At 37.9% G+C, this 24238-nt stretch overlaps 1 protein-coding gene across 1 annotated transcript in view; it reads right to left on the reverse strand.

Moving 5' to 3' along the window:
• SCFD2 (sec1 family domain containing 2) overlaps positions 1–24238 on the reverse strand; it is a 189868-nt gene that overhangs the window by 156966 nt on the left and 8664 nt on the right. Inside the window, exon 3 of the mRNA XM_053940280.1 lies at positions 2325–2452. Within this exon, the coding sequence (XP_053796255.1) occupies positions 2325–2452 (128 nt within the window). The remainder of the gene's footprint in view (positions 1–2324; positions 2453–24238) is intronic.

Genomic DNA, 24238 nt, shown 5'->3' on the forward strand with positions numbered 1-24238 from the left:
GATGTGATCGAGTTTCCCATCACTGCAAAGGGCTCCCATGCTGCCAGTGTCACAAGTGATGCAGTTTTTCAGGCAGGTGGCCACTGCAGGAGGGCTCAGCTACACCAAATGGAATTCAAAGCTTTGCTTTCAAATGTAATTCACTCCTTATTTCCAAGGGAAAAAAAAAGGCAAAAAAGAAGTACTAAGGAAAATACTCTTACCATCTGACACAGCTGGTCTTAGTAAAGAGAGTAAGAGGAAACTTTCATGCTAGAAAGTCTCTGACATTTAATATCAGGGCCATAAAAAACTCAGAAAATACCCTAAGTGTTGAGAAAAACAATGTGCAATCCACTGAGATCTTCCAACACAGGCAGAACCTGAGGTAAAATCATAAAAAACTCAAGTCTAAGCACAGACCCCAGTGAAAGCATTTCCCTTCTCTCCAGCCAGAGTTGCCTCATATCACAGCTGCAGTGGAAGGAGCATTTCAAAAAAACACAGCAATCAGGACCAGAACAGGCCACTATGACTTTTTGCTTCTCAGCAAATGCAGCAATTGATAAACAGCACAATTTCCAGCTTCCCTACAGAAAAGCAAGATGTTCTGCAGCATGGTGAATAAGCAGTGAATGCTGTATAGATGTCCATTTTAAGAAGTCATCAACAAATATGTGTCATTGCACAATATGACATCTGGGTGTGAGTTTCAGGTTTTCTGCATTTCTGCTCCATAAGAAATGTTTTATTTTGGTTACTGTAGTGCCCCCTCTCTCTGTTTCTGATTTTATCCCTGTTTATCATTTACAAGACTACCTCAAACTTTACTTCACCCTTTCAATTTCAACTACAAAGTTAAGACTATGAGTCTAGTGCAAGATAAATATAAAATTCACAAAGGAACAAAATTCTGTGAATATTACTTTATGCTACATTTCAACAACAACAAAAAAATCAAGAATTTGTTTCACCATCAACTCCTAATGGTTCCATATAGCACTGTGTCAGGCCCATGTATGCAAGACATTCAGTAAGTGTCAGACACTGTGATTAAAAACTAGGTTACTGCAGCCTTCACTGGATACCACAGGAAGGGGACACAGAGGAAAGGGTGGCTAATCTAATCATTCACACAAAGGAGCAAAGGTCACAGATGGATCATTACCTCTTGAAGACAAGAAGCAATTACTTTTATAACAAAGATTAATTTCAACATTAATAATAATTGCTTTTAAAGTGTATGTCACAGAAAAATAGTGGGGGCTTCTTAACATTATTATGGTGGATACACATACAGATCTTAAAAACTTAAACAAGATTCTATTGTTTACTGAACCTTCCCTCCTTCAGACAAATTTTTAATAGCCTTTTCTGAGCTACTTCTTTTCCATTTCTTTAAAACAGCTTACAACATTACTGTTGCAGAAATCTAGTATTTCTGATTAATAATCTATTAAATGCATGCTCTAGATATTGGTAAAGACCATACAATATCTTACACGTTATAGTTGTAAGGAATTCATTAGTTGGCTGTACATCTAATTCTACAATATCTTGGCAGTTTACTCTGTTACTCTTATTCCATGAGGACTTTTCTCTCTTGATGAAAAGTTCAGCAAGAAGTAGACCTAAGAGTATACACAATACAAAAAACATTGCTCTATAGAGGCAATACCTCTATAGAGCAATAGGCTATAGAGTTTTTATATGCCTAATATATCAATTTCTATGTTTTACTGAGTATGGTACATGATGAGAATGAGATTCTAAAAGAGCTAATGAAAGCCATTGTGTCTTAATCTGTTTCTCTAATATTTTGAAAAATTGAGATTTAAAATGTGCCCGGACATGGATTTCAGCTTAGACTCCTCTGAGCCAGACAGCCTTACTTGACATAAACCTCATTACCTATGTAATGTAAATACTACCTAATATAATGTCATCATATGCAAGAGCTGCACAACTTCCAGTTGCTATTTACAATATATGCTTTCAGAACACAAATCTTGCTAACTTTTTTAGAAAAAAATTCTCATGTTCTGTAAAACAAAGACAATGGTTAGCATTGCTAACCATTTACATGCATTTAAAACCCTCCTAGAACTCCAATGCTTCGCCATGGTTCTCAATCTTTTTAAGGTTGTTGAATTAAAAAAAAAAATGTCTCTCACATACCAGAAAGATCCCATGGTAGCCATGAAGGCTACCTGAAACCTGTTGACAGGGATGGGGAGGAACCAAGAATGGGTGGGTTTTGCCCAAGAGGGTTATGTGGAAAAAGAGAAGCTGGCATCATCTTTCACATTATCACTATGTAAGGGAGACTATGTCACATTACTCACCCATGCTCATCTTAATAGGTAAATTTTCTCTGCTTGCAGCCTCCACAAGGTGTCTCCTGGCCTCCATCACAGCTTCCTTTTGTTTGAGGTTCATGAAGGACTCCCAGAGAGCTTTGGCAGCTGGATCACTGTAAGAAAATGACACTGTTACACTAAACATTGCTTGAATAATAGAGTAAACTTATATCAACATTTATGTTTTGAGATGAATGCTTCTACTTACTATTCTCTCAGGTAGGCAGGATACAAGCAAAAATAAAGTGATATAGAAGCTTGATTATTCTCAGCAGAACAGTTGCTACAGTTTTACAGAAAAGCTAGATTTTTTTGCTACCAATTATAAAGCATTAGAATTCACATAAAATAAATAAGCATGTCATTCTAAAAGTAACCACTACTGTTCAACCATGAGAATATCAGAAACAGTCCAAACTTCTTCAGTTATTAAAAAGCTATGGAAAGGATGGGCTCTAATTTCCCCACTTTGGGATATAAAAAGTTGGTACTCCCAATGCTGAAGGCTGTTGTTATAATTTTGATGAACTACAGTCACTTTGGGTTTCATGGATTCTCCGTATGTGAAATGAATAATCCATAGCCAAAATTAACTGTCCTTATGATTTCTGTAATTACAGATTTCCTTTTTGTTGTTGTTGCTGCTAAACTTAAATCAGGCATTTGTGCAGCTCATCTGCACTCAGTTCCTTGTCAGTCTTCTCTTTCCTCCAAGACAATGCATTTGTTGCTAGTGTGAATGAATTCAGTGTTCTCTCAGTGGCAAGGGAGGATCAGGTAGGAAAATCCCTTGCTTGGGGCTAAAGCCACACATTGGGATTAACTGTGTTGATTTTTTTAAATCTATTTTTTGTTTTAAAGGAAAAACTTCCATCTGTTTTCTCCTCAGGAGACATTTAACTCCTAAAGACATTTTGATGTCATTTACAACATGCTTATAAACATGCCAAAACAAGCTTTGTTTCATGGAAAGAGAAATCCATAATAATTCATTTGATACCCATTCCAGAGCAGCTGTGCTTATGCTCTGCTGCAACAGCAGGGCTGTATTTTGCAAATCTGAGCTATCTCCCAAACCAGGTAAGAGGATCACCAAGCTCCATTTCTGACATCCAAGCAACTCACATCCTCTGTCAAAGCCTGCGTGGGTGGAAGGACTGTGGGACGAAGTTTGAGTTACCCCTCTTCTGAACAAATCACAAATGAATAGGAAGTGTAAATTTCACCCTACTGCCATGGGTGGCAAAGAAAAAACAAAAAATCAGATGACCTAACACAGCCTTTCCATTTCTCCTTCTAAACACAGAGGCAGGAGGCAGAACCTCCCAAAAGCAGCTGGGGCACCTGCAGCAGCTCCCTCTACTCCATCACCAAGTGCGATCTGAGCACTGATGCTGTGACTTTTCACGGGCAGCAGCTCCAAGATTCCTCACAAGAAAAAACTACAGTGATATGTAACATAAAATAGTGCAAGAAATAAGAGATTTCCAAAGCAACTAGATGCTTCAACACAATATAAGAATTTCTTTATGGAATGGGTTGTCAAGCACAGGCACCTTAGGGAAATGGTGGAGTCACCATATCTGGAAGTGTCCAAAAATTAGTAGATCTGGAACTTTGTGGTGTGGTTTAGTGGGCACACTGTACTCAGTCAAAGGCTGGACTTGGTGATCTTGGAGGTCTTTTAATAGCTCTGATTCTGTGATCCTCAGGTATGCTATTTTTACAGATTATCTACTCAATCTACTCCCCACCCAACATCACTTGTAAATGCACTGTATTGATCCTGTTCACAGGGCATGTCTCACTGTCATTTACAACTGTGCCTGAGGTTTGGATTTTATAAGGCCACTGCATTGCCTGATAACTAATCCCTTCCTGAACATACAGTGCCAATACCAAATCTATAGAGATCAGGAACTGAACCTGAAACAGCAGGAAGCTAGGTTTAAAAATACTTTTTCCCCTATTTGGAAGAAAAAAAAGTAAAGTTTCTGTTTAAGATCTTTAACCTGTTCTCATTCTGAATTCCCTTCATCACCATAAACGTAAGCACAGAGTCTCACATAAACAAGATACCAGGAGCTAAGCCTTTCAAACAAAGGAAAACAAGCAACATAAGGAAGCTAAAATAAAAGCCTGCCAGATTTTGCACAGGCTTTTGTAGTCCCATCTTTCTCACTCCTATAATTCATAAAGATACTTAGCAAACAGTAAACTGTAGAAAACTCATCCTAAAAGCATCTAAAGAAGTCAATAAAAGAGTGCATATCGTAAGGTTACACCATTTTTTCCATAATCCTTGCTTGCTGCTCTCCCTTTCCACATCAGGTGTGCATCAGTCCTGTCATTTTAGGTGGCAAGGCCTTTGAAAGCAACATGTATTACACTATATTGTACCATCACTACCAGAAGTCCCTGTTTCAGCTGGTACTTCTACTTGTTAATAAACTCTAATACTCCTCCAAAATAACAGACCCATTATTTAACACTAAACAAAGAAACAAAAATTAAGAAAGAGTCATACTAATGTTTTAGGAAAACAAAAAAATGGGAGGGGTGTCGATTTACTTTTTGCTTTGAATATTCTTTCTTCCTCCTTTAGCCACAGTAAGTTTTTCTTTAATCCCAAAAACCAAAGTTTGCAGGATCCCTGAGGGTTGCTTTAATACACCAAAAATAGCAAAAAGCAAAACAACTACGGTACAACCTTAAAGGAGAAGAGAGTCAACCACACTCCTGTATGTTATATCTCTGTCATCCAGATTTTCTGTAGACATTTTTCTTCCCACTGCTTTGCAGAATGATTAGTGGTTTAGGTATCATATATATATATAACTATATATAAGCAGGGTGAGGTCAATGTATATCAACAGCTAACACGGTCAAGTGACTAGGTCAATCCAGAGAAAACAATTTTAAGGTCATTCTTTTTTTTTTTTTTTTTTTTAATATAACAGAGGAAAAGAGCCACAAAAGTAATTGTATTTTTTTCTGCTGCTAACACTTTTCCTGTCTCCCCTCTATTACCCTTTCCAATAAAGGTTTTTGCTTTGAAAAACACCCACTCTTAACCTTCATCAGTAACAAGACAGGAATGACTGCTGGGAATGAGTCAGTAGGACACAGTACAGGGCTCTGGTGTTGCCTCTTGCCTGATCTGAGAAGTTACCACAACATTTTCCTTTTAGAGATTTCTAACACTCGGAACATTTATTATCTTATCTTACCCTTTTGGGGAAACATTTGAGTGCAACTGCCTTCCAGCTCTTGTCATGGTGCCCTTCCCCTCCTCCTTTTCCCATCTGCAGTTCCTCTGCTTTGGCGCAAATGTCCCAATCTGGTGACACTGGTAATCAGTGATTTCTATGGAATCCACCACCCCAATTCTCCCTCGTCTTGCATTCCCTGACTTCCCAAGAACTATGTATTGATTTTACACGTTATCTAGTCAACCTTTGCACTCTGAAAGTAGTTTTCTGAAATGAAACAGTTTTGGGTTTTTTTTTTAATATTCAATGCATTACAAAACCCTTAAAAGAAATTGTCTGAATGATGATGGTTTGCTTAAGAAGAAATAAATCCTTTACAGTTACACAACAGTACATCTCAGGAATTCAAAAACACCCTTTAAAATAAATGTCACAAAATTAGGTAAATATTACAGAACACACGTGTGTGCTTTTCTATTACAAAATGTTTTGCAGGGCACGGCAAACCTGACAAAGAGAAGAGAACACTAAAATGCAGGAGCCTCTCCAGAAAATCAGTTTCACCAACAAGGGTAGAGTTTTGCTCACAGATTTGATACCCTGTCCATTTCTTTTATCACTATACTCATTGTATTGTACCTAATCAACCAGTTATATCAGAAAACAGAATTTAATAAAAACAAGTGTAGCAGTAACCTGGCAGAACATTTATTAAACAAAAATATCACATTAAGTCCTGAGAAAAAGCATAAGTCTCTGAAAAGCCCCATTGGACACAGTTATACCATTCAATTTAAATAAAGCAGCCATTGACAGACATCTCATAATTGCAAATTTCTCCCTTCCCCTTATACAAAAACTTTTTTAATGAGACATTCTCTGTTTCAAAACGAATTAAAATTTAACTGCATAGAATTTGTACTTTAAAATGACAATGAAAAGGATTATAAAGAAAGATGGAAAAATCTAGACAACTAAAAGATGCAGCTCCCCTACTTCTGGTATTTGCATGCCAGTTTTCAAAGCTGAATCAGGAAGACAGAGGGGAAAAGGACCAAGTCATCAGATCCATAGCCTATAAGAATCCTAAAATGAGACACCAGTTGGCAGTTGTGCCAGGAAATGGTGCTGATGAGAACCAGTCAGAAAGACTGGGATGTTCAATGCTGACTAAAGCTTGATGCAGGTGTTTCAAGGAGAGATAGAAAAACAAAAATAAAAATTGATAATAAAACTATTTAGCCATGAAGTGGCTAACTAGCTGGCTTCTCAAATTTATAATATCCAAAGGAAAGACCACAGAATGAAATCTGTTGTTTACAAGATGCAGGGTGAAAAAGCCAAAACCCTGGACAGAAGTAAGGGTACAGTATGGTAAGCAGTTCTTTTGGTGATGGTGCACTAGCTTCAGCAATAGTCACTGTGGGGAAACTTGCTCTCATTCCCATGGAACTCCTTTCAGTAACATGTTCTGATAACTAAACTAATTTGTTTGATCTAGACATTTACAGGTTGATTATCAAATGCTTAATCTTGCATCTGTTAAAATAATTGAAACTTACTCTCTTGATCTGGTCTGGTCCACTCCTGCAAGGACAACACTGCCAAGTTTATCTGACAGACAAAGTATCCCTGTCCCTGATCATCTGTAGGCTTAGAATCAAAGCTATTCAATTTGAACAAATTTGGGGAGAACAGGGGAGGTTGGTGGCACTGGGATGTGCTATTACCAAGCTGGAGGCAGTAGCCTGGAAATAGGTGAAATCAAGCACCAGTCAATGGAGAGCAAACTCTCAGAGCAGATGCAAAACTAGAGGCAAACACAGAAATCTGGAGGCACTTACCCTGAGGGGGGCCAGTGCAAACACCACAATTTACCCTTGGCTGAAATGACATGTGTCTTGCTTCATACCACCAGTACAGAAAGATCCTTACTTCCCTTACTGCTTCAGGTCTTGTCTATTATTTACAAATTATTAAAATATGGTCCTCCTGGTCTCTAATGCAAGAGCAAAAGGTCAGGAAGTGGTAAGCCTATACCAGAAAATATGTTCATTCAGTGACTAAGTGCTCCTCATTTATCATTCTGTTTTCAGATGTACGAATAGACCATTCCCAACCCTCCTAACATTTATAGCATTAGTTTGGCAATATATTTCTTCAATCAGCATGAGTAATTAACCAATAAAAACAAGTCAAACACTCTTGTCCAAGCAGCATACCACAATCACCAGAATTATCAGCCACATATGTAGTCTCTGGCAAGCTATTGCGAATTATTATGATGTGATCTAATTTCCAGTCAAGGAAGATAAAAGTGACATGTACATTATCTATTACTGGATTTTTGTCTGGACTTCTTTGCCTAACAGGACAAATTCAGGTCATCCTGTTTTCTCCTTATAAAACACTGGCATTTTTTTCAGTTACATGCAGTTGCCATGCCCCCAGGCTTACTGAAAAACAGGTCAAAAGTCTCTTCCACGACCTTTTCAAAGGCCAAATTGAGAAATCAGTATCTGCATAAGTTTCCTTCACAGGTCTCCTGTAGCTTAAATGAAGGAAGAAAAATATGACTTTTTACAGTTTTATTTTGGTTTTAAACCTCTTGGCATCAGGTGAAAGCACAGCCTATATCATAACATCATAAACAGCAAATAACCAGGTGGAGGACATCATATGAACAAGATACTAATAAGGAAGAAATAATAAGCAAATGTTCTTTTTTATACACCTGGCAAAGGACATGGGATTTCAAACAGCAATTTGCTGACACAGGCTCTGAATAGGAGACAGAAAATAACTGTGAGTAGGCTTCAAAAATTAATCAACCAAAATGACAGAATTTCAGCATAACAAAGTAGTCGTGTTTATACTTTCACAGATAAAAAAAAATCAGAAGGAAAATTGTGGTAGTCTCAACATGTGACAGAGTCTGTGGTTATTGTATCAGCAAAGCTTTCACCTTTTGTCTATATAGCTTTACAACTCAGCTACATCTGTATATTTTCACAAGAGGAAGGGAGAAGGGAAAAATTCAGTAAAGATTAAATTAGAGGGTCATTAATACCACAAAGCTGCCCAAAACTGAATGACCGCTAAAAAAAAAAAAGGGTATGCTGCCAAGTATTGCCTTTGCAATAACACATTTCTTTAAGGACAACGCAATGTGCTCATTAAGTGCACATCACTTCAAAAAAAAAACCACCAGGTGGTCAGAAGACCATTACTACAAAGGACAAATCCATTGCTACAATATGTCACTTGAATACTGATAAAACAAAGAGAAGCACAAGCCTGTGATAAGATGCAACAATTTGGCTTTGAGCCTGGAGCAAAGGGCCATGTATGAAGAGACATCCTCCCTCCTCCAATTGCTCTGCTGTTTTGCAGACAGCGGAGGCTGCGCCAAGGCTACGCTGGATGTACTGTAGATTCCTGGGGACAAGTGCCAGCCTGACAACTGTGGTGGGGACAGCAAAGTCCCTGACTGCAGCCCACCACACATACAGCAGCCCCCCACTGGAAACAACCAACAATATCTGGAACAGCCTCCCCGGAAGAGCAGCTCCTCCATGCTACAGGGATTGTGTGGACGTGCTGTGGGGAACACAAGGTGGATGAAAAGAGCTCCATGCTGCCATGTTCCCAGATCACAGCTGGATTCAGAGAATGAAGCTGCTCTTCATTTCATCCTTCTGAAAGTCACCAAACAGCTCCAACATAATTTATCTAAAATTTTCCATATGGAAACAGCTATCAATATTTCCAGGAGCTCATTCTCTAGCATGGCTGCAATTTGAGCACATCCCAAGCATGTGCTCTTGATGGGCTAAGCCAATGTGTGTTCAACTAAAGAGTTAGCAATAGTTTAGTCAGAGAAAAATACAAAATCCACAAAATTTTTGTTTTCAAATAAATGTAAGTTGCACATCCCCAGAAGGGACTAACAGTATTTCTAAGAAAGCAAAATAACATTAAGTTTTAAAGTAGTTCCTAGCAGTGGGCTGTCATTGTACTGTTGAACATTTTGTACAGTTGGCAGATCTGCTCAGCCTAATTAAATGCACTTCAGACAGTAGAAATTGGAACTATATTCCAATCCATCCTAACCTTAGAAAAAAACATACAAAAAAGCTAATGTCATCTTGGTATTGTGCTTGCAGAAAACTGCAGGAGAATGAAAATTACCACCTCAGCCACAGATCAGTAAAAATTTTGCAACATGGCATAACAGACAAAACCTTTTAAAAAACCAAGTTCTTTGCAGCCCTTCAACTTAGAATATTATTCTCACATCCTCACTTAGATGCATCTTAAAATGCTTACAGGTATTGTTTTTTATGATTAAAACATGAAGCAAATAGTACCAAAAAAAGTAGCCAACAGCCAACATTAAAGAACATAAATATATTCCTGAATAATTTAATGGTTATTTCCCAGTTTCACTCCAAGCCCTCAAGCCACTCGGTGGGTGTAATCTGTCCTAGACTCAACTGTGGCGGTTTACTTTGGCACAGAGTCAAAACAGAGAGGTTATTGTTTGATTTATATGCCAAGGGCCTCTTAGATAAAGGGCTAATGGCAGGCTGATAGCTTCAGCCTTTGCATATGGTGTTTATACAGACCCTTCTTTCCCCTCCCTCCTCTCTGTGTATACTCCAGGAAAGCTGTGTCACATCAAGATCAGGTTAATTAATTAACTCATACTAGCATAATTTGATTGATAAAACAATTGATTCACTAAAGGTCACACAGAGTGCTGTTAAAACACCAACTTTTCTGCCTCAACAACAAAAGGTTTTGAGACTTGCATTTTTCCACGATGCAAACAGGAATTTTAAAGAAATAATCTCACTAGAAAAACAGATGAAAGAAGAAATTAATCTGTCATTTAAAATGTACTGCAAAGTTCAGAAAATAATCAGTGCTTCATGAGATGCTTAAGCAAAAAATAAATCACGTCCTACAACAGAAAGGGTCACATAAATGAATTTTCTATATTGTTAGTTCTGCAAACTATTGAACTTCCCCCAAAAGAAAACTAGAGGTCTTGCATATCTGATATAGTTTGCTATTTAGTATATCCAAACTAGGAGTATTTCCTAGTATATAAGTTTCTACACTTAAAATACTTCAGAACATAGTCCTGTATGACCAAGTTATTATTTATTAGATGTTAGGGAAATTCATTATCAAATTATACAGTAATTACTTTTCTGCAAGACAAAAGCACCATCAATTTTTAATTAAAAGAATACAATCTAATTTTAAAAATATAGACAAAAATCGTTACAATAAGACTAAATGTTTAAGAGCCTTTTGTCACCAATTTATTTTAAAACACTTATTTTAAACAACAGACATATAAAATGAAGCTGCCAGGCATTTTAAAAGCAGTTCTAAAACAATATTTAAAGTGTTGCAAATCAACTTGCAGCCAGCAAGGCTGAAGCATTTTGAGCAAAACTGGGAGCTGCTTATCGGCCACAAGTTTTACAATGGATTCTCCTCTGGACTACCTGAAATATTTGTAATAAAAAAGGTGACAAGGAGTTCGTCAGTTCACTGTATGTTGTGCAATATCCAGGTATACATACCAAGGAAGCACAGTATTCACTGGACTAATACAGTAGATTCATTCATAAAAAGGCAAGATTTGCCAATAGAAGTAAAAAATTTCTTAATATTTTGGCTCCTCCCATTTTACTTTGGCATGGGTCTCCTTGTGCCAGTAATACTGACCCAGAATGCAGAATCATTCTGCAAATTTAATGAGGAGCAAAGAACTTCCTTTGCCTGCTCCTTGACAGCTGGGAGGTGCTGCCAGGGAGTTCCACAGGACACAGCCCACATTTTCCTTCATCACTGGTTTTGTCTACAGCTGACTCAACATGGCCATAAAAAATCCCAACAGGCAGAGCATTCTTTGAAAGCTCTGGCTCACAAAAGAAGGGTACATTGTGGAGTGTACCACGGGAAAGTTGGTTAAAACACACCAATAAGACAAGGAACAGCTACTGTACACAAGCTATTATATTCAAGCCATGATGCTTAACTTCATAAGGGCATACCTACTGATACTGACACTTCAGGGCAATGCCAGTCAAGGTAACTTGAACTTTGCAATCATTTTCAGACACAGGATGATAAAACAGATTATTGTTTACCATTAGGAGAAGAGAAACTAAGATTCACAAGACAGATCTAGTGATTAAGACCAACAGTAATAGGAAAGTGTTCTTTGTTATTGAACATCATGAGAGAATAAGTTTCCATTTATCTTACAAAGAAGCATACGGAAGTATGGGACAGGGTTTTCACTAACATAGTAGCAAGGTCTAAAATATGTTGAGAACACAAAAAATCAATAGTTTATTTCAGACAGACAAAAACTGTGAACAGAGTGGTATCAAACCAGTTTTTAAACATCACTGCAATTTTAAGTTGCAAAACTGCTGTTTTGTACAAACTATAAACTACTATGTTCCAAGAAAACCACAACCACTATACTCCAAACCAGGAAGAAATATGCTCCCTGTTATCAGCAGAGCATGGGAGAACTTAAAAATAAACATTTCAGGAGGTACTTATAAATACAACCAACACAGCAACCCCAAGATGTCACAAAACTTCTCTGTTTACCTACAGTTCTTTGCTTTGGGATGAATTCCTTTTCCTTCCTTTATAGATAATGGAAAGTAAATCAGATTCTTAACACTGACATATTTTTGGTCCCACAGGTGAACTGAATTAAAATAAAATTTAATAAATAATTATTAAAAGGTTGGCAAGGATTCAGTTCACATCAGGAATTGATTAAAAAGAAGGGAAACAAAAACTCCCAACCAAAGTAAATGATAACATTTACGCTTCCCCTTTTTTTTTTCTTAAATAAAAAAATAAAAGAGAAACTTAACTCTATTTGGCTCATTCATATATCTACTTTTCAGATGGCCATACTTATAAATTAAAATATGTACACAAGTCTGATGAATGTGGTCAATCACCATCTGAAGCATGTTCATCTCTTGCCAAACCCACCATCCTCAGTTTTATCAAACATTTCTTCGGTCCAAGCATCGTGTAAACTTGTAAGGACAAGCATTTTAATCACAGTCTGGTTTCATGCTGATCTAAATATAGACATATTTGTATATATATGTATGCTCTGATACACATACAATAAGTATTTTGGCTTCAGAAAGCCAAAAAGTTTAACATACACACTTAAACATCTATGACAAAAAACAACTTTACTTGCTAATAACCACATGCAGGAGACAATGCAGCTGTGCACGAATGATGTTATTAAAAAGTAATGCAACTCCACTCATTGCTGCTTCTGATATCAAAGAATTACAGTGTAAACCAATGACACCAGTGTGCATTAAACCAAGACAGCAGAGAAATAATCCCTGCACTGTATTTTACCATAATACAAGTCATACAAGTCAGCACAAATGCATGCATGCACAGGTACACAGAGAGTACTTGAAAATTGATTAAGAAATCCTCTTATTATATTCCATTTATATAGACTAGTAATACAGAATTTGTTTCAGCTTAATAGTAGAATAGTGAAAAAAATTCTTATAAAATTCTACATTAAAAAAACCCTTCTGGATATTTTATTATATATTATTTGTCAAATTATTTGTTCACAATAATCCTCTAGCCAGACAGCATTTCTACAAAGTTTCAGCTGATTATAGATGGCAAACACAGCACTTTCTTGTGTTAAAAACCAAAACTACACAGTCCAACAAACAGCTTGGGGAGCTATGGGTTCTCATCCCTTTTGAGTTCTGTTTATTCTAGCTATTCCCAAGATCATTAATATCCATTTGAACCTGTAAACTTGAAGGTCAACAAAAGGTGAAACATAAGGAAGCAATATAATATGGAATATTCAACTAGATTATATATTGCAAAACATTAACGCAGTTTCCTTAAACCGCACTTTAAATTTTTTTCCTTAGTAGTAGAAAAGATAGGAAGATAACCTCCATATTAAGCCAGAGTTTAATTTGGAGGATTTACAGAATGACTAGCAATTTCTTTTAGTTAGTAATTTTAAAATTAAGTAACTCTGCCTTTCTAGAAAATGCTACACAATCAGAATGAAATGAGTAGAAAAAATAGCGATCAAACAGTCCAGAAATGGAATAAAAATACAAAACAAAATTGTAATATTGTATGAATATCTTACCACTGTCACAAGCAACATGAACCCTGTAGCCTGCATTGATTGTTGTTGTTAAGCTACAGCAGCGACATGTTATGTTACACCTATAAGCTTGTGACAGCAGCACTGAGAACGCACAAAAGCCTTACAAATACAACACCTCTCAAGATCAAGAGTGATCTGTTTGTGGACTAAACATCAAGCAAAATCTCTGCAATTCCTGGACTTCCTTTCCTCTCACAGCTATCCTTCTGCAAATGACAATGCCAACATTAACAAAGCTATACACGCAGATAAACCAGATACCGCTATTTGTGACATCAGAAAAAAATACAGATATAAATCATTGTGCCCTTCATGTGCCGTGGCATCCCAATACAGTACATCAAATCTGTAAAATCTTCTGACTAAACAGAAGAGGCTGATATTGCAGGCAGAAACTGCTTGGATCAGGACTCTTCATCTTCCCAAACTACCCTGTGAAAAGGAGAAGTAGTGCTCAATTCCATAAACCCCTATTGCCTGCAAGTTACAAAATTACTGGATTTAGGTTACTGACCAGTACATCAAAGCTCCCTTTGGAAAATTCTGACTTAAGTATAACACTGTCACACACACACTGGAAGTCATGTAAGCAAGGTGACTTAGCTTTCCAATTTCATATGGCAGCTGATACTGCTACAAGATAATTTTTGCATCAGCTATCAAATGTTTTGGGAGAAAGAAAATTCCTCTAAACAAGTAAGGCTGCTCTGGTGAACTATTGGAAGAAGCAACAGCACCAGCATGAAATGGCTGGCAAAGAAGCAGGTTCAACCTAAATAAATTTCTGAAGCCAGCTCTACTCACATTCTACAAAACCAACAGGCAGTGATGTTTCACACCATTACATGACTACTGTACAAACTGCAACATTTTTTGTTGTCATGCTTATTCTGGAAGATGTTACCCTGAGGCAAGTCTTGAGAAAAAAAAGGCACATTTGGGAAGGTAAGGAGTGTAGGAAAAGGAACCCATGCAGAGCTGTTGCTGCTCACCAGGCTGAAGCATGAGGGGAAGGGAAGCATTGGTCACGCAAACAGCCTGAAACAGAAGCCATGCCTGGCAACAGATCATCATCCTCGCCTGAAGTCCTTTTATGACAGTTACTTATTGACTTCAAGAACCTCTGAAGTCTATAATCTTGCATGATTATTACCCTGTAACCAAATGCCTCTGAATGTCTTAAAATGAATTTCAGTGTGTCTTTTTCAAAAGTTGGATTATCTCAAAAACTTTACTGAAAGTATATCAAGAAAAGAGGGATTTTATTAATCTTTTTTTAAGGCTTATTTTTTTTTGATCTACACCAAGTGTACTTAACAAACACAAGGTTGGATCATTTTAACTCTATTTGCTGACAGCTGAAGCAGAGGGAGCTAGCAGTTTATTTTGAGGGTAGTGGAGAACAAACAAGACCATCTCAGGAAAGTAGGGCTGGTTTTGACAGACGCCAACTGATCTTTAGGTCTTACTAGTCCTTGAAGTATTAAATCCCACTAAGCTCCATCTTGTATACAGACATGATTTTGAACACGTTCTGTGAAAGCAGAAAAGCAGATTAACTATCCACTGGGCAAAGTGTTCTAGCTCTAAGATGTGCTCAGGACACCTCAAACCAGTTTAACTCTTACCCTTCCTCTAACCCCTAGGTATTCCTTTTAAAAATTATGTTATTTAAAAATACATAATACATACTGTTAGAATTTCTATCTGTAAAGCAGCTGATAAGGCTCCTTCCCTTCTGCAATAGCTTCACAGCAGTCATCTCTGCAGAAAAGCCTTTATTACAGGCAACACAACATTTAGCTACTCCATTTACTTTTCCATTGTTAAGTAGTACTAAAGGGGATACTGAGGCACTCTGTGGATAACAATGCATCATACTTGAATTTGGAAAAACAAGTTTCAGTTCCAACCAAACACATGGTAGTGTTGTCACTTCTTGACAGGTGTTCAGGACTAAGCTTCTCTGTATTGACTCAGCGTGGGACCAGATCTAGAAGTGCTCCTTCCTAGTCTCCTCTTGCACCCCCACCCCCTCAGTCATAATACATTCCTTGGAGGTCTTCAGAGATTTCTCAAAAGGGTCTCCTGTAGAAAGAATAGAAAGGTAAGATGCGTAGCCTGGAATAGCATGTGGATTTATTGTCAAGTAGAGTTAAAAGCCAAACAAACAAAAACTCAACAAAAAGTCAAAAATAAGAAGGTTATTCCAGCTGTCCATTGCCATTCAAAAGCAGAAGTGACACCTGATCTTTAGACCCCAGAGCAACAATTAAATGCAGACTGGTCCAAATAAACAACCAAGCACACCACAGCAATTGGAGGACTGCCAAAGACAAAACAACTGACATCTAGATGAACACTTGCTTCCTTCAAGACAAACAAATGAAAAAAAATCACTGAAAAGTGAAATTCTTTCTGTCAGAAGTAGAATTGCTTATTGTGACCTGATCCACCCTGTTTTGCAATTAGCAAATCTGGATACGTACTACTTCATAAGGTAAAGGGAACGACTGATGCTGAAAGGCTCCCACTAAGAGAGGCCTCTTAGCCCTCTTGCCCACTGTAATAAAACAGGCCATCATTCCAGCATTACCCCAAAATTCACTCTTGCTCCTCTAACAGTGGCCAAACTCTGCAGGGGTGAAGGAAAAAAAGGGCATACAAATAATTTCCTAAAACTTTTTACTCGTAACCATCACTTAACCCCGTCTGAATTTCAACTGGCTGCCTTTTAGTCCAACAAAATGTTTCATTCCTACAAGCTGCAGGACAGCTTATGCAGAATGCCAGACTGAGTTACTGCATGAATCAACTTAATTGAAAGCTTCTGAGTAGGATTTTGTGCACTACAAGGTACAGCAAAAGCAAGCATTCTTGGCAAGCATTTCTTTAAAATGTGTATATTAAAGCCTTACTTGTCAGGGATTTTAATTTCAGTTTTGGACAAAACAACTAACTATACTAAATATAAAGTCTGATCCTTACAACAAATATATTGCTTGAGAATACTACATGTAACACAATAGGTTACTTTAGAACATTCTGCTCTGTGTTTTAAAGCTATTGCATAAGGTTATTTTAATAAAAATGGTTCCAGGGAAAGAGCAGTTAGTAATGAGGTGCTGACAATTGAATCTACATTTAGGGATTGCGCTGGAGTGCCAAGTCCACTTTTACAGATGCGCTGCTTAGCTATCCAGTAGATGTCCTCAGGGCATGTAAGACCAATGTATTTTGGGTCACGTTTGGCAGTAGAGACAGATGAGACAAGTGAAAACATTTACCAAGAACACATCTGACGCGTGTTTTTCTTATTAGAGAAATGTAAGAAAATAAACCCAGATACCATGGAATGCCAAGAATTCCTTCTCCTCCATGTTTTTCATTTATAAAGCCAATTTTTGGTAGTCTCCTTTGACCTCCCTCCCTCATTTGCTTGCCTAAGGCCTGGAGTCATCAATTCAACCTCTTAACCAATCCATTTTGAGGGCATAATGTGCAAAAATACATCTACATCACAGACAGAAAGACAACTCTTTGCATAAATTACTGTTACCACAAAAATCACTGTTTAGTAAGTTCTATGGTATAAGTAGTTAAAAGAGTCAAAGATACTCTTTTTATGAGTTGGGAACAAATATTCAAGTAGATACTTCAAGATCCAAAATAAATCGCAAAACAAAAAAAAATCTGAAGCAGTCGTTACATCTTAAAGATGAGATGTTTGAACATGTAGAACCAGATTCTTTGCTAGCATGTTGGTAAAACTTAGATCAACTTGAGGGCTGAATCCTGCATATCTTCATTATTCCTCTCTCTTAGTTCAAAGTAGCATATTTGTCATAGTTTCAATGCATAGTTTCAAAGCCATAGCTTCCTCAGATCTCATGCAAACCTAATATGGACAATTCCAGCCTTCAAAACCAAACTGACAGCTACTCAGAAAGAATAAAGATCCAGCCTCAGGCTTTCATTTTTATAACCATTTCCATACTCAGGCTGATCTGTCATGAGAAACAGTTAAGGACTTCTGTCCACATTGCATATATTTACCTGGTGTTCTGGGTATCTTCTCACAACTCCTTCCTGATACACTTCTGCCTGCCACAGAATGAGTGATGAGAGCAGAATTCTGTCCTAATCCAAAATCTCTGGATTTTTGGTCACTTTTTGTAGTCATTCACTATTAACTCTGCATCCTCCTCCTAAAACAGGCTTCTATAATCAGTTTGGTGCCATCTAATTCCCTCCTCCTCCACATATCCTCCTTACCACCAAACCAAGTGTCCCATTGATGGCGTTTTCTGACCTGTCAAAGAAGGTCTGAAGCCATGACCCATTTTTGTCATCAATAAGAACTGCAGCTTTTTCTGTTGAGGTCCATTTCCTTTTTTTTAAGGGGTAACTGGATCTTAAGCAGTCACATACAGCATACACATTCAGCTTGTGTTCTGTGGCTGTTTCCAGTTAGTGAAAATGACCTGATATGGATTTCTTTTTCTTGTTACTTATTTAAATAAGTAGTAGAGCTGTGCAGAGAATTAGGTAAGGTCATAAAACTTTTTCTCTCCCACAGAGGCTGGAAATCTTTCCCAGTCAAAGATCATTTAAAAACATATACTCACAACCTATGGAAACTAAGTGGTACTTGGAGAAGTACAGTCATCCAGAACCTGCAGAAGGACTACTTGGGGGTTGCAGTTCATCAGGGCACAAGAACTGGCTTGGTCAATATTCACAACTATTTTGAAACTGTGAACAATTATAAAGCACAATAATTATTATATTATAATAGCCATTTCAGCATGCCCTAAATACACTTCGGGAAAAATCACACACACACAGAGGTAAACACTAGACCTAGGGATCATGAATTAGATTCCAAAGATCTGCCATCTAAATAACAGAAGCCATGCTAAATATTACTTAGCCATGCTAAATAGCAGAAAAGAATGTTGGATTTTTGTCTCAATTAAATTAAAATCAATAGTTGCGTATGTATGTATAAAATCAGAGTATTTCTCTGTGCAAGATTCCATCTTTACATTTTCAAAGTAAAAGCATCTTCAAGTTCTGACAGGTAAATAGCTGACTTCACATAAATTTAAGCCTGTGTAACCTTTGATTCCTGGTTCATATTAAGTCTGGAATCATGAAATAACACAAATCATATAGTCAAAACTTGCAATCAGACCAGTTGCCAACAGATAATACTGTTTCCTTCCCAAACATTACTCCGTCATCCAAATGAGCAGCTGTCATCTGTTCTTCTCCTCAGTCTATTACGGCACATTTCTCTCTATTTTAAGATACAGCAGGCTTACTTTATAGTATAAAAATGATAAATGAAAACACCCCTTCCAGGTCACTCAGTCACTCTCTGTTCTAGCACTATGGTTGAACAGCAAATGAGTAATTCTGCATATGTAATAAGGCCAATGCATATCACTGCATTTTAAAACCTCGCTGTTGAGGTCATTCAGGAGGCAAACTTGGGAGGCAGATGGCCAAACAGAGTAAGAGCTAGTCTTAGAAAAATCTCACTACATCAGCCAAAGCAACAGTCGCCAGGAGATTGTACTACAACACAAGAAAGATCAGAGCTCACTTTAGAGAACCATAAAGTCTACTTAAACAGACAGAGTCTTTATGCTACTATTAAACTCTGAATACATCTGCAGGAAAATGCACTGTGGCCACACCAAGAAAAAAGCACTTTGCAAACTTACACAGGGGAAAAAAAACTTCACAAAATTTACAAACAAAAACAATAAGGGAATAGGAAAGTTATGTCAGTTTAAAAAGAAATGCTACAGAGAGACAAAAAATCATTGCCTTTATGCAACATAAAGATCTTCCCTTTCTGTCCTGAGTGCAGACAGTAGTTACGCTGATAGGTCATCAGAAAGAGATTTGTCCTTTTTTATATCTTGCAAGGAATGAGCCTGCAGAAGAGAGCACAATGGTAACAAGGGAACAGCTAGATGACAAACTATCTGAGGGGTTGTACTCATTGAATTTCCTTATAGGCATTAAGCTACCTTGACTGATAACCAGGTGAAGATGCAAGTACTCAGACGTGTTGATGGCAGGACAACTTCAGGGTAAGATTCAAATTTATTGCATCTTTCCATGGACAAAGGAAAATCAAAAACATGGGACTTAATGGCAGAACTCAAATAGAGGGAAAGAATATGGAAAATAATATAAATACAGGGAGTCTTTCTTCTTCAGAACTAAAAATGTCTTCAAAAAATTAAGCATGAAGAGTTCTGATTTTACTATTTTCACCAAACTGATTCTACAGGCAACAGCATCTCAAAACTCTTGATCCTTGTACTCTGAGGACTGCTATGATAGTGTCAGAGGGCCCAGGAAAAACAGTCTGAATTCCATCTGAACAGTTTCATTAGTAAGCCTGGGTTCCCTAGACAAAGAGGGCAGTTAAGAGGTTCTCAAAGTACAAGAAAGAAGTCTTGAGCAGTCCAGCTTCCCACAGCCCCCAGAAGTCCTTTTTGTGGGCTGAGAGGCATAGATAAGGAAGAGCCACCCAGCTGATGCCAAGAGCCTGTCAGCCCAATTCATTCTTTATCTCAAGGAAAATAAGCTTCAAACTTCCTCTTATCTAGAAGACAACTTCTAAGGCTTCTGAGCCCTGTCATAACAGACAATTGACAAAAATGTGGCACCTTTTAGGGAGGAGGATGGTCGGACAAAGAACCCTTGTGAGACTCCTCTGCTGCCTCCCTCAACAGACTCACTACTGCAGCAAACTGGGCTTTTGCAGAGTGGCAGCAAGGTCTTCTAACAATGCTGTATGTTACACAGCACAGGCAAGCTGGAGGTCCTGACCTCTTTCCAGAATTTTCCACTCTCAGCACAGCCCTCTCAGCCCTTCATTTTTTCCATTTCAGTGAGGTCCCATGTTGAAAGGATCTGGGTAATATACACATTTATTGTAAAATATAATAAATCTTATCAGCTTGTTCATCTCATCCTGTGACAACAGTCAATTACGTTCATTTGATTCTGGCTGGTTTGAAACTGAGCAGAAAGAACCTCCTGGAAAGCTTGTCTTGACTGACAAATCCCAGAAGCTGATCCAGTCCGGGATCTTATTTCCAATAAGAAGATGCCCTGAGAAATTTCAAACAATGGGGAAACTCTAAATAGGCCTCAATTCAGGACTATGCTCTAAGCCTGTATGAGTACAATAAAGTGATGATCAGGACAGCTGCCAGTCCAGGAGCATGGGGGAAGAGAGGAAGGAATGCTGTGTTTGGGGCATTCCTACTGCCCCAATCCACCACTCTGTGAAGCATCTCCTGCTTGGACTGCTGAAAGGCAAAAGATAACAACATAAAAACCCTCTAAAGCACAATTGATCTCCCTGAAAATGGACCTTAGTGGCACAACAGGAGTCCTGGAAGCACAGGGTCGGGATGTAATTTCACCTGTCATTGATGAAAGAAAGTTTTAGAGTTTTATTTAATGCAATGGGATGGCTGCTTTTCATAAATTCTCAGTTAAAACTTCCTTCTCTCCCCAAAGTGCGGCTCACCTTGTTCAGAAGGGCAGAGAGGAAACAGCTGTATCATGGGTGGTGGCTTCTTTTGGGTTGATTTGGTTTGGTTTTGGTTTTTTTTTTTTTTGGTCTTGGGGGCATTGAGTTTAGGTTTCAAACAATCTTTAGGAGCAGAGCTCAGCAGAGACAGGAGCGTGCAGCCTCCAGCAGGGGGAAGTGTCCAGCAGCAGAAAAGCTGGAGGAACACCCCCCCCAGCAGCAGCGATGGGCAGGGAACACTCCACTGCTGCTGAGCCACCACTAACATAGTGGGACAGATCCAACAGCAGTTTGTACATGAAGCTGTCTCTCTCCCTGTCGAAAGGAGCCTTATCATCCTTCGTTTTGGGTTACCCCTCCTCCTCTGCAAGACTCGCAGTGGATGTGAAGCAATAGAGTCATGACATCTGGATTTTCTTACTGCAATAGTAATGTTTCCTCTTTAATATTAACATTCCAGAAAGGAAAATTACTTGTATTTATGCCATAAATTTCAAGCTCATTCAAGAATAATACTGTCCCAAATTACTTTCTCATTATAAGCTTCTAAAAATGTATGCATGCAAAAAAACAAAAATTGTGATTTTATTCCTAATTAATATCTACAGCTGACATAAAGGAAATATTTTTTAAAAGACTGAAAATACCAAAAACATCCAAGAAAAAACCAAAACACCATTTTTAAAAAAAACCAAAACACCAATTTTCTTCAGATGCTTGTTCCCTGATTAAAAAAAACAATCAAACAAAAAAACCTCAAGAGAATAAAATCAACTATTCAAAAAAAGTCTATTTTCCAAATTAAAGGGAGATTTTATACTCCTCTTCAGTTTTATTTCTTGTTGCCCTTTTCTTTGCCATACACACACAAAAAAATCTTTCATTTGAAATTGACATCATACATGTGACTGTTCAAAGAATACTGCAGTGTGTGTTATACAGAGATCACTGGAACTGCTGTTCCATCAGTTCCCAGGGAAAGGTGCCAGGTGAATACAACTCAAAACTGTCTTCCCTCCCCAGGACAACAGAGCACTGTGAGTAGGAGTGGGAAGGACACGGTACCAAAGAAACACAAATGGAGATCCTGTGCTCAATAGTCCTGACACCTTAATTCCCCTTCTACCCATCTGCACTGTTACTTGCACCCCTAGAGATCAGAACCCCTAGGATTTTTGTGCCTTCAGTATGTAAACTTGTATCCTAAGAAACTCCCTGTTTTACTGGTTTAGAAAACAAGTTCCTAGGACAAGGACTACAAGAGGAATCAGAGGCAGAAAGGAATTAAGTGACCTGCCTGAGATCATGCTGCAAGCTGAAAGCAGAACCAGGACTGGAATACAAGTCCCCTGACCTCATGACCTTCCTTTAGGCTTGGTGTTATCCAAGTCCCACCAGTACCAGAGGAGCACTGAATCATCACATCACACCCAAATGCAAAGATGCAGTTGGAACAGGGCTTTCTTCTCCATCCAAACTGTAGCATTTGTAAGAAGTACTGATCAGTCCAAAATGTGAATAAACTTCAGAACTAAGAATAATTGGGAGAAGTATGTATTTTCAATTACCACTAACATGAGACACTGAAATTTTATCATTCCATCTCCAGGAATGTCCTAATTTTTAACCCACTCCCCCCAGCACACCTACCTTTCACTCCTAATACAAAACTTAAAGAAAGATGTTTGTGGGTGCTGTTATTCAAACATCTGGCCTGCATAAAAATGATTTCTGCATCACACCCATCAACATGGTCACTTCATTCTCAACTTGTTTCTCCCCCCAGTGCAAATACAGATGATTTAGAGGCTCCACATACTCTGTCAAAAGTGCCCAGACAGCTCAGCTATATTGCTTATTGAATTGCTTTAGGCATAGCAGCCCAGATATGAACTGTGTTACATTGAAGTATTTCATCTTTATGGAAAAATGTTTGTTGCAGGAGTCCAATGGTTCTTTGTATACTGCATTAAATACATATATGTTTTAAATAAAAATATGGACTTTCTAAAAAGATTTTAACACCATACTGAATTCTAAGAAGCCTGAAAACTACAAACACTGGAGAAAGGAAGCAAGAGTGGAAAAACAGGCAAGAAACCTCTATTCAGCAAGTTCTTGGAATGTGCATAAGCAAATTAAATATTCAATCTATTCAGCAAAATAGGAGAGCATATCAAAAGTGTTCCTGGCTAATAAAAGAGCATATTAAAAAAAGAGTAAACAGATATTCCTTTGGTAGTCCACAGTGTACATAAATCTTTACTTCTCACACACCACAGGCCTGTGACCAGGATTCAGGCACCTGAACCCTCACTTGGGGTTTTGGAGCCACAGGGGCTTCATGCACCTCAGCTCCCAGCTCACAAGAGGCAGAAAAGATAAGCCTCCATCAAAATAAACTAATTAATGACAGCAAGACACTTCAACATGCTAAAAAAAGATTTTCAAAACACAAGAGGAGTGTTTTGAGAAACGTGGCCAAAATGTTACCAAATGTACAGGATGGATTGCTCACAAACACACAGAGCTTGATGTTCATCCAAATAAACAACACCTAGAAGCCACTACGTGTATGCTTAAAATCAGAATCTGAAATTTGCAAGAATTCTCCAAAAACACTGTATGGGTTATCAAAATATAAAGACCAGCAAGAGAACTGTAATAATTTTTTTCAAATCACCCCTATCACTAAGCTTTCACTACAATTTCACTTCTATTATGCATCATCTGTTTGAAAGGACAGGGTGGCTACTACTTTTTTGATTCAGACACCAGCAGTTCTCATCAAGAGTGGATGTCTTTAGCTAAATACCTGTGAACTGTTTCCCTTCTGTTATGTACATCCATCTGTATATAAAAATGAATAAAATATTTTGACACAATT

This window comes from Vidua chalybeata, chromosome 4 (assembly GCF_026979565.1).
Source record: "Vidua chalybeata isolate OUT-0048 chromosome 4, bVidCha1 merged haplotype, whole genome shotgun sequence".
Lineage (NCBI taxonomy): Eukaryota > Metazoa > Chordata > Aves > Passeriformes > Viduidae > Vidua > Vidua chalybeata.